The following is a 12,047-nucleotide window of genomic DNA, read 5'->3' as shown; positions in this document are numbered from 1 at the left end:
TATTGCGTGTTTGCCGAACCTTAATTAATGTAAAACACAGCCTTAGCTATTGTGGTGTAGTATTTCTGTGGGTGTCAGTTTTCTCTTTTGCATCATTATAATCAGTAACAAGTAATTAAAGAGGATATGTTTACAATTCTCATCCCTCAGTTTTCTCACTAAAGAAATATGTCTGCATGCTTACACCTGATACACCAAAAAATAAGAGACAACGCTTACAATTATCGTGTGTGTGTCTGTTAGTGAGAGTGTATGCGTGTCTGTTAGTGAACGTGTGTGTCTGCTAGTGATTGTATGTGTCTGTTAGTGAGTGTATGTGTATGTTAGTGAGTGTGTATGTCTGTAAGCTAGTGTATGTGTGTCTGTCAGTGAATGTGTGTGTCTGACACTGAGTGTATATGTGTCTGTCAGTGAATGTGTGTGTCTGACACTGAGTGTATATGTGTGTGTCAGTGAGTGTGTATGTGTATTTAGAGGGGGGTGCCTGAGTTTTGTCATGTCTAGGGCAGCACAAAACACGGATACACCACTGAGCACAGCACCGGTCTCACTGCGGTTGGCCACGACCCGCTCTGCCTCTGTGATTAAGATCTTCAAATTCGACAATCTCAGCCAATCAATGCTTTACCGTAGGAAAGCATTGGGAGGCTATTGCGCATGCGTGGAAAAACACTGCTGTGAGCCAATTAGCATCACATCATGGAGATTCATTGAATCAATGAATCTCTATGAGGAGCATTTAGAGGATTGAGACACTGAATGTCAGTGCTGCACACATTAATAAGCCTGCAGGGACAGGCTCTAGACACCAGAAAAACTCATTTAAGCTGTAGTTGTTCTGGTGACTATAGTGTCCCTTTAGGACTGGATACAGTAGTTTAATATTTGGAGCAAAGAAATTTAAATTAAAATCCAACAATTAAGCAACCTTATCACTGAATCTGAAACTTAGAGATACACATCACGTATCATTCGCTGTCTACAGCATTCTAAACATTGTCTATTTTCTAAAGAGTTAAATCCAGTCGCGCCTAGAACTATCTGAGCTGCATGCACCTATTATGCTCTAAGCTGCTTTACAGATGTGGGAAGGTAGATCCTTCTCTAAAGTTCATTCCAATGTCATTATCAAGTATAGAAGAACCAGTAACTGCATGAATCCTCCCTGTCTAAATTATAGGTTTGGATGAACAAACAAAAGGAAAGAAAAAAGTGCTCATTGTTTTGTATCAACAGTATCCAAGAATAAAAATAATGAAAAAAAAGAAAAGAAAACAATATCCCTGATCAATCTGTTATTGGCATCTATTTTAGTCTTGGCATGAGATTAGTGAATATTAATCAGGTTTCGAAAGGTGACACCCATTAGAAAGTATTTATAAGGAGAGTAGTTGGTGGGAGAGAATATGTTACTGCTTATTTCAGAACAGGCTGTGTTACTCACTTAGGAGCCGTTGCTGCTTTTGAAGATGACTTCTTATCATTATTCATCATCCCAAAAGGGAACAAGCGGATCTGTAGCTGGTGGTGGAAGATCAGCAGGGAACAGGAGCTCTGTCTCCTTTGCAAGTTATGGTGGAGCTGGTGGCAATGCAGGGTTCTGCCAAAATGGAGAATATGGTGGTGGCTTCGGTAGCAATGTAGGTGGTGGATATGGTGGGGGCTACAACATGGCTTTTGGTGGTGGGGCAGGATCTGGTTTTGGTGGAGGAGCGGGTGGTGGATTTGGTGGTGGAGCTGGATATGGTGGTGGAGCTGGCTTTGGTGGTGGAGCTGGCTTTGGTGGAGCTAGTGGAGGTGGCTATGGCTTTGGTCAAGGTGGAGCTTTTGGCGATGCTGGGGGTCTCCTTTCTGGCAATGAAAAGAACACCATGCAGAACCTAAATGATCGTTTGGCCAATTACTTGGACAAAGTGAGGGCGTTGGAGAATGATAATGCTGAGCTAGAGAAGAAGATACGTGAATGGTATGAAAAGCAGAGTCCAGTTAGTAAGGAAGCTGACTACAGTCAATACTTCAAGATTATTGAAGACCTCAGAGCCCAGGCAAGTTGAAGAATGATTATAAACAAATGACTTTTGAACCTTAGCTCAATCCTTAGACAATCATCTTTTATTATTTAAAGCTTACATTTCATTAACACTTTGTTTAACATAAAAGCATTTTTTATATTTCAGTGTACAGGGTAACTGTTATATTTTGTGTGTATGCAATGAACATCCATAGCTTCTCTATGGTCACTAGCTATCTGTCAAAGCTTTAGAACAATGAATCTCAAAATTATCCCAATCTTTTTGCATTGTTCCAATGGACCTGATAAGGAACATTTCTGAATGGAATAATAAATGATTAGGGGTAAATTAGGACTGTAAATCACTGCCTTATCAACTGTGTAGTCAGGTAATAGGGAATTAAAGAGAATCTTAAATTTCAAAGCCATTGCCTTTACTTTATTACTTTATCTATATCAAAACAAGACTACCAATCGCTTAAAAATAAGTACAAATTCTTCAATATTTTCTACAATATTAAATTCATGAATTATTTTATACAAGTATGAGTTGATATTATAAGTGATAGGGGATGGATTCTTGCCACCAAAACTAATGGAGTGATGATGATGATGATAATCATGATGGTGAGGTCTTCTTCTCACTGTTGATCATGTGATACCTCATTTTAGATACTTGCTGCCCAGATTGACAATAGCAAAGTGGTTCTGGCCATTGATAATACAAGACTGACCACAGATGACTTCAGACTCAAGTAAGTACCCATGTTATTATTGTCAGTTTCTCTTATACAAGATATATACTGAGTATGAACCTTCAACATCCTAGCTGCTCTGGACTAGGACTTCCCCAATCTCCTGTCTGGAAAATAATTTACCATAGAAGCTGAATGCAAGATGTTCCTCTAGCGCACTATGCTGATTACTGTTTTAACCTGCCTGCAGACCTATTACCATAAATCCCATGATGCCTAGAGCTATAGATCGTGGGTTGTTGTTATGAATTATTGTTCAATATCTTGCAAAGGATCATGGGAGTGGTCATTTAAAGAAATACTATGTATTTGCGTCCTATATATATGAGTATAAACTAAATAATCCACATTATCTCTTTGGCCACTGGTTATCTATCAGAGCTTTAGAACAACGATTCTCAAAAAAAGTTCAAAAAGTAGCTGCAACTAAAAGGGTTTTAGCAATACCCCCCTATTTAGTTTAGTTAAAAGTCACATTATAATTAAAATTGAAAGAAATAAGAAAAGTGATAGCTCTTTCACTAATATGCTAATTATATAGGTTTAGTGATAGCAGTTGAATATTATATATACTACAGAGAGATAATAGGAGATAAGAGAACTTCAAATATTAGAATTCACAGATTTATGGAAGCTGTACGTATTTACCAAGTTCCAAGTAAAATCAGCGGGTTTTAAATGATGACTTGCAAATATATACACATACGTTACATTTATTTAAAAGTCTAAGAGGTATGCAGACTGTACACTTGAAAAGAACCATCATATTAATGTATACACAAGGGTGATAAGGAGTAGACAAACAGATCTAAGGCAATACATTTGAGGCTTAGCAAACACACTGTACAATTATTATTATAGTCAGCACTGAGAATTTAATATCAGATGGAAAAACAATGTAAAGACGTACTAACAATGTAAAGGTCCATAGATCAACCCTCCATTCATTACATATATTTATTTAAGAGTATGTGTGTGTAGACATAGATAGATAAAGACACAAACATTGCGATTTTTTGTATTTTTTATCTACATGTGTACACATCTAAAAGCAAAATACAATGTATGGACTAGAGATAATAACAGGGAGCCTCAGAGAAATATGGGTGGAATTCACTTCCATTTGGTTAGTCCACAACAAACTTTGATATGGCTGTTTTTCTGTTTGTTTGTTTTTTTGTTTATGTATTTTTTTAGAATTTAATTTTTAATTGAGGAATAACAAAATAAACATGAAAAGGAATTTGTTCTGGACATCAGTTGCTGAAGCTAGTAATGTTTTATTTGGGTAGTATTAAGGTTCAGTGGAAAGACACATGTGCGTATCAATCTCTTGGTAGAACGAGAGATGGAGAAGGCTAAGTGATAAGTCATGAACATAAGGATTTAAATCTCAAGTAAAATGTCAAAACCTTACCACGAGCCCCAAATCAGGCCTTCATATAATGTAGCCTCTGGCATTTAGATTTTTGTATTTTCAATCTTACAAACAGTTATGTACATGTACGTCGTTTTTAAAATATCAGTTTTGCACTGAAATTAAGCTAATAACTAATAAACGTTAGGATTTGTCTACGTTTTTCAGTAGCCTGCACTCTCCAAGTTTAGGAAACTTGCAATATTCCAAATATGTTTTAATTCCAATCAAAACTATCCTCTGAAAATCTACTACTATTAATAATGATTTTTATAAATATGTGAATTTTTAAATATATTTAATTTGGATATATAATTAGGCAGGAGTTATTTATGTCTTGTCATAATCCAATGAGCTGCATCTTATGGGACAAAGGCATCTGATACGTACCAGGACATAAATATAGGCAAAAGAAAATGTGTATTGATCAGATGTGGATTTAAAGTGGCTTGAATACTTTTATATTAGATGTGGCATACTATAGCCCCCTCTCTCCAGAATGATGGCAGTCAATCATGCAGAATGTAACAGTATATAATGTACGTAGACAAGAAGGATTCTTGGCTGGACATTATTTGATTTCTTGAGTTTAACCCACATTTATTTTCTTATGGCTAAGGTATGAGAATGAGTTGGTTCTTCGGCAAAGCGTGGAGGCTGATATCAATGGCCTGCGCAGGTTCCTGGATGAACTGACCATGGCTAAGTCTGATCTTGAATCTCAGGTTGAGAGCCTGGTTGAGGAACTGGCTTACCTTAAGAAGAACCATGAGGAGGTAAGCGGAATAGCTTTTTCTAGCTACATTTTCCACACTTTCAAGGTAATCTTGCACACAAATCGATGGTCAGTGCAGCTGAAGTCATAAAAAAAGTACGTAAGGACAACAAAAACATGACTAAGTAATTCAGCTTTTCTTTTCTCTCAACATTTGTGCAATAACTTTTTTAAATTTCCACCTTTTGACTAGTTCCAGTACAGTGGAGAGATGTGTTCACCAGAATGAGAAACACCAAACACAATAGATATACTAAAGATTGCTAAGTTGCATATTAAAAATTAGTATCTTAAGAATTGGTATTCAGCTAAAGTCGTTATTCTCTCTTGCAGGAGATGAAGGGAATGCAAGGCCAAGTCAGTGGCACTGTCAACGTTGAGATGAATGCTGCCCCAGGAGTAGATCTGACTAAAATCTTGAATGATATGAGAAGCGATTATGAAAGATTGGCAGACAAATACCGCCAGGAAGCTGAAGAACGATTCCAGATAACGGTGAGTTCTTGGGAACCATTAGCATTCAATGTTGTCAACATCCATTCACTAATTTATAACCTGCAGCATTGGTCAAAGTAGGTTGGGATAGAAGAAAGAGAATTTCCAGTAATACAAAAGCAGAACATGGAAATCAGCTTTAACAATGTAATCTTACACTGTTTGGGAATGTTTCTCATTTTAAAAATTAGTCCTGGTGAGATCAAATGGGGCATTTGAAGGAGCTGACTTTGAATAACCATAGGTTCTAGAATAGCAATAGATCCACATTGATTGCGTTTCCACTATAAGAGGGGAGGGGGAGAACACTATGGGATGAGGGGAGGGGGGGAGAACACTATGGGAGGGGAGGGGGAGAACACTATGGAAGGGGAGGGGGAGAACACTATGGGATGAGGGGAGGGGGGAACACTATGGGAGGGAAAGTGCACTATGGGACAAGGGGGGGAGAACACTATGGGACAAGGGGAGGGGGGACACTATGGGAGGGAAAGTGCACTATGGGACAAGGGGAGGGGGGAGAACACTATGGGAGGGGAGGGGGAGAACACTATGGGATGAGGGGAGAGGGGAACACTATGGGAGGGAAAGTGCACTATGGGATAAGGGGGGAACACTATGGGATGAGGGGAGGGGGGGACACTATGGGATGAGGGGAGGGGGGACACTTTCAGATGAGAACACTATTGGACAAGGGGAGGAGGGGAGACCTCTATTGGACAAGGGGAGGAGGGGGTTAAAAATCAGTATGGGACAGAGGAAGGGGGGGTTAAAAATCACTATGGGACAGGGGAGGGGGGTTTAAAGATCACTATGGGGGAGGGGAGGGGAGTGGGTGGTAAGGAACACTATGGGCAGGGGAGAAAAAAAAAATATTCTGAACAAACTGTCCCATAGTAAGAAACACTATGGGACAGTTTGTTCAGAATATTTTTTTTCTGGGTTTCCTCCTCTAAAAACTAGGTGCGTCTTATGGTGTGGTGCGTCTTATAGAGCGAAAAATACGGTAATTGTAATCGCTTCTAATCACTTTGCTCCTGTAGGAGGTTATATTAATCCTTTAATGGCAAGAACGGTTCCCACCTCACTCTCTCACATATTTCATATTTTGTTTTGTTATTTCAGTCCAGGGAACTGCAACAGCAAGTTGTCACCAGTAGTCAAGAGGTCCAGACTTCGAAATCAGAGAGCTCAACCCTCAGACAAACACTTCAAAGTTTGGAGATAGAACTTCAGTCTCAACTTAGCATGGTATGACCAACTAATCAACTCACACCCCACCTGACAGTTCAATGATGAATGCTCTTGATATTTGAAGCCACTGGTTAGATAATCCATTAGTAATAAAAATAGAATCTTTACTTTGTTGTAAAAAACATACTATTATAATAACTAATTCTAGTTGAGAAACATAACATAAAATATAATCTGTTTTTCAAATCTATTCCCTTAATTACTTTTTGTATTTTAACCATCCATTTATTGTACCATCTATATCATGCCCTCCTCTTACTCAATCTCAATGTTCTTGTCTGCAAAACATTTTATTCTTTGGTAACTGGTTAGTTTACTCTCTGAACTATATTTGTAAAATGTCTACTTAAAGACACAGTTGGTCATGCCACAACATTAAGTATTGTTAAGTATTGAAGTTTACATGAGATCTTTTGTTAGCAATTTTTTTCTGTAAATTGCAGAAATCATCCTTAGAGTCCTCCTTGGCAGAAACAGAAGGACGGTATTGTGCACAGTTGTCTCAGCTCCAGGACGTTATCTTAAAGGTTCAATCTGAGATTTCAGATCTCCGTAATCAGATGGAACAACAGAGTAATGAGTACAAATTACTGCTGGACATAAAAACCCGTTTGGAGCAGGAAATCTCCAAGTACAGAGATCTGCTTGATGGACAGGACTCTAAGTAAGTACACCCTAAATGGAAAATATTTAAATGTTCCTTATTAAAAAAGGAGAACTTTATACAAATTAGCTATGACAATTTTCACACAGCTATGTAACAAATATTACTGATGTAAGAAATATTTTTCAAATACAAGGAATATAGAAACAGATCATTAACCAAACTTCAAGTTTAGTTCTTCTCGAGGTGGGTTATATGTTAGCTTTATTAATTAGAAATGTCCTCCTGTGCTCATTTAATTATGAGGCCATTTAGGCTTTGGCTACCCCATGTAGCAGAACAAAGGGATCTGATGTTGAATTTAGAAGTATCAGGATTGAATATATGTCTTCTGTATGCCAAGCCTCTAATATAATGGATGAGAATATTATTCTGGATATTCGACTCAGCCTAAAGAAACCATTAGTATCTGCTCATCTTTAATGGGATGCGATGCTAGGATACATGGGTGGGAATCCAACATATATTATTGAGTATTGGCTATAGTTTTTTTCAAAATAGTTGCATGCATACATACATACATACATACATACACACACAGAAAATGTATCAGTGCTCACAAGTCAGTATTAGGAGACCAGTCAGAACTTGGCTTAATACTCTGATTCCAAAATAAAGTCTTTACATACTCTTTACCCTTTTATTCAGGATGTCAACAGGTGGAAGCTCATCCAGCAGTACTACCATTTCATCTTTTTCTACTACGACTTCAAGTAAGTGTACCTCCATTCTCGTACTACTGTCGTACTACTGTCTTTCTCCAGATGACACTGGGAGCACTGTGTCTCTCTACAACCTTGTACATCACCACAACCCATGATACACCTGCACCTGATATAGTTCATGTTGCAATCCTGCATGTCCTATACAAATCACTAAACACACCCCTCATCGAAACGTTATTAGCTCACCCCCTTAAATATGAATTCCAAGTTCTATTGAGGCTTCATCTTAACCCTTGACTCAGGAACCAACTACTTCATAATATACAATCAACCACCTCACTTTTCAGTTTTATTTTGTTTTTACAAACTTTTGAAGACCCACCTAAACCGAAATGCAATCATTGAGCATCCACAGTTCAGTCCTATTTCTAACTTCTTCGTTGTTTTCTATATAAGATGTAAAGTATAGACTATATTAAGTGTAGTACGCATGGTATAAACAGTAGCATTGGAGCATTTGTCTTGAGAATATATTTAATTATATTCACTTTTAATAGAATAAAAAAATGCTACATTCATAAAGTAATATATAAACACTACAATAATAATATAATGTTTAATTTAAAATATTTTATATAAAGCTATTAATATTTAAATTGCTCATTTTTTTTCAACAGGCACTAACAAGGTGCGCTAGTTTCCAGAATTCCATTTTGGGTCAAACCACGGTGTAACACAGCCTGTTCAACTCTACTGATGCTTCTCATCTTATTTGTGTGCTTTTTCAAGACTGATGATACATTGGAATGTGGTGTTTTTCTTGCTAATTGTTGAATAAATCTTTTATCTATTGCAATGTGAATTCCTGTTTAAGATATTTTATTTTTATTTTTTTGTGTGAAATAACGCCAGCTTACGGAGGTCTTGATGCCTCTGTATTAGGAGAAAGTGACAGGTATGGGTCACGATATCTATTATTAGAAAGAAGTGAGAGGTTTCCTACTATCTGTGGTTCTAGGAGGAGTTGTCATCACCTCTCTGTACTAGAAGGTGACTGATCTCTTTGTGGATATGAGAGGTGTGTGTTTCGATACATTGACACTGGTGAAAGTAGTGAATAATCCCATTAGTATTTTATTATTATTATTATTGGCATTTGTATAGCGCCAACAAGTTCCGTACAGCTTTACAATATTATAGGAGTGGGAGATTTAACAATAAATGGGACATTTAACAAACATTTACAGGAACAATAGGATGAAGATGACCCTGCTAAAAAGACACTATAAAGACACTATAGGCATCAAAACAACTTGAGCTTAATAAAGCAGTTTTGGTGTATAGATCATGCCCCTGCAGTCTAATAGCTCAATTCTTTTCCATTTAGGAGTTAAATCACTTTGTTTATACAGCCCTAGTCACACCTCCTTACATGTGCCTTGCACAGCCTTCCTAAACACTTCCTGTAAAGTTGGATCTAATGTTTAAGTTCCCTTTTTTGTACAGTCGGTTTAATTTAGAATTTGCTTTCTCCTGCTCTGTTAATAGCCTTATTAAGCCTACAGGAGCCTCCTGTTGTGATTAAAGTTCAGTTTACAGAGCAGGAGATAAAAACTTCTAAAGTAAATTAAGATCTGATTGAAATGAAACCCATATGAATTAATAGTCAAATTATCATTATTGTCAAACAATCCAAAACCACTACACAATAGTAAATATTTATTTATTTCTTGAAATGCCAATTCTGAATTGCCAATATTAGTTTATTATATAAATTGATAATAAAAGTAGAACTGAGAGAAATATTTATAAAGATTTTTAAAATGATTAGTTGCAATCATTTGACTTTTGCTATCATTTATTAATGAAAAATAGGGAGCTGGGGGTTTTAAAGTTGAAAATAGGGGATTTATCCCAAAATAAAAATAAAAAATCAGTGGGCAATTGACCATCTACTCTCCCTTTCCACCCTGACAAGTACAAAGCTTTCCCACACATCCAGTCAGTAGTGTCAGTGGCCGTCCTTCAGTTAGAAAAAAAATTACAAACAAAGGAAGAAAACTGGGCCCTATGAGCAGCAGGAATCATTTAATTGAAAAAAAAATAGGGATTTTTATAAAAAATATTAAAGGATAAAATGGATGAGTGAGTCATGAATTGCCCACTCAATTTTTTGCTTAATTTTTATTAAAATACCCAAGCAGCTTCTTCCATTGCGTTAGCAGAGGTAACAGGTACCGCAAGACTCAATCAGGCAGTGCAAAACCATGAAATGCATCTGAAAAAGGGGGAACCGCAGCACAAATGATTTATTTATATTTTTTTAAAGGTGAGTGTATGAAGGGAGAATCCATCACCAACTGTTAGAAGACTTTTTTTCTACAAAGAGTTAAAAATAAATACCTGCCACATTCAGAGTATTCAATGTGTTCACTGGATTCATCAACACCACCTCCACCAGCACCAGACATTGAGACACTACTTTAGTCCTCACCAAAGAGTGGTTTTGATGACTCCCACAAAGCAGACTCTGCTGTGCTCTCCCTTAGTTGCTTCTTAGTGGGGTACCAAGAAAGTTTAAGGATTGAACTAGCTATAGTAAAAAGACCTGCAGTGCCAGTGGATTGGCAGCCCAAGTTCTTGGATGGAAAAAAAAACCAATTGCCTCCGAGATGTGGAATTGGATGTAAAGTAAAGAACATGTTGCTAATCCCATTATCCGGAGGCGTGGTGGAGGCAGCAGTGGAAGAGGTGTCAACAGTCTTCATGGTCGAGGAATAGTTGTTCCAACTCTCAAAAGCCATGGCAACACTGCTGACTGTGGAATGGGGAACAACTTTATTGAGCAAAAATAGATGTTTGTGATGCAAAATGGGTTAGGGCTTGGTGAATTTACTGCTGTGCTGTTATTGCTGTTATTGAGTTTAACGTCAAGAGATGCGGCTAGTTTTTTTGAGTCGGATCGACATTTTTAGACAGTCTAGTACCTTAATCATAATCTCTGGACCTTCCTATAGCCCTGACGCTGGGACATCAGTTTCCTTGGTGGGGAACATACCACCCAGTAGCGTACTAAGGAGGGGGCGGGGGGGGGGGGCGGTCCGCCCCGGGTGCCATCCAGTAGGGGGGTGCCACACTCTGTCCCTCCTCCTGGTCGTCCCCTCCCTTGCAGCTCCGGCGCTCAGTGAGTGAGTCAGAGCACATGGAGGGGATTCCCAGCCTGTGTTCTGAGTCATCACTGAGCACCAGGGATGCTGTTATGGAGTGTGCCAGCAGGGGGCGCAGAGCGTGCATTCTGCCAGGTTTCTCCCCTGCGGCCACTCTGCCTGCACCTCCTGCACTGCTTGGGATGGAGAGAGACAGCCATTGAATCATGGTAAGAAAATATTATTGTAAATTCACTCTCACCCCCTCCCTCAGTCACCCTGTCACCCCCTCCCTCAGTCACCCTGTCATCCCCCCTCAGCCACTCAGTCACCCTGTCACCCCCTCAGTCACCCTGTCACCCCCCTGAGTCACCCTGTCACCCCCCTCACCCTGTCACCCCCCTCAGTCACCCAGTCACCAGTCACCCCCCTCAGTCACCCTGTCACCAGTCACCCCCCTCAGTCACCCTGTCACCCCCTCCCTCAGTCACCCCCTCAGTCACCCTGTCACCCCCCCTCACCCTGTCACCCCTCTCAGTCACCCTGTCACCAGTCACCCCCCAGTCACCCTCCCTCAGTCACCCTGTCACCCCCCTCAGTCACCCTGTCACCCCCTCAGTCACCCTGTCACCCCCTCAGTCACCCTGTCACCCCCTCAGTCACTCTGTCACCAGTCACCCTGTCACCCCCTCCCTCAGTCACCCTGTCATCCCCCCTCAGCCACTCAGTCACCCTGTCACCCCCTCAGTCACCCTGTCACCCCCTCAGTCACCCTGTCACCCCCTCTTTCCCTCACTCTGCTACCTGTCACTCCCTCCCACGCTCTGTCAGCCCCTCCCTCCTACGCTCTGCCACCTAACCCCTC

The 12,047-nt window shown here is 39.4% G+C and overlaps 1 protein-coding gene across 1 annotated transcript; it reads left to right on the top strand.

Moving 5' to 3' along the window:
- The first annotated feature begins 1,412 nt into the window (after positions 1–1,412).
- LOC134614952 (keratin, type I cytoskeletal 13-like) lies at positions 1,413–8,898 on the top strand. The gene is made up of 8 exons (XM_063459237.1): positions 1,413–2,045; positions 2,684–2,766; positions 4,803–4,959; positions 5,292–5,453; positions 6,579–6,704; positions 7,151–7,371; positions 8,020–8,084; positions 8,714–8,898. The coding sequence occupies exons 1-8, from the start codon at positions 1,470–1,472 to the stop codon at positions 8,731–8,733; spliced, it is 1,410 nt and encodes a 469-aa protein (XP_063315307.1). The 5' UTR covers positions 1,413–1,469; the 3' UTR covers positions 8,734–8,898.
- Positions 8,899–12,047: the final 3,149 nt, after the last annotated feature.

The sequence above is a fragment of the Pelobates fuscus genome, chromosome 6 (genome assembly GCF_036172605.1).
Source record: "Pelobates fuscus isolate aPelFus1 chromosome 6, aPelFus1.pri, whole genome shotgun sequence".
Taxonomy (NCBI): domain Eukaryota; kingdom Metazoa; phylum Chordata; class Amphibia; order Anura; family Pelobatidae; genus Pelobates; species Pelobates fuscus.
Note: the sequence above shows the minus strand (reverse complement) of the source record. Positions and strands in the feature narration are given on the sequence as shown.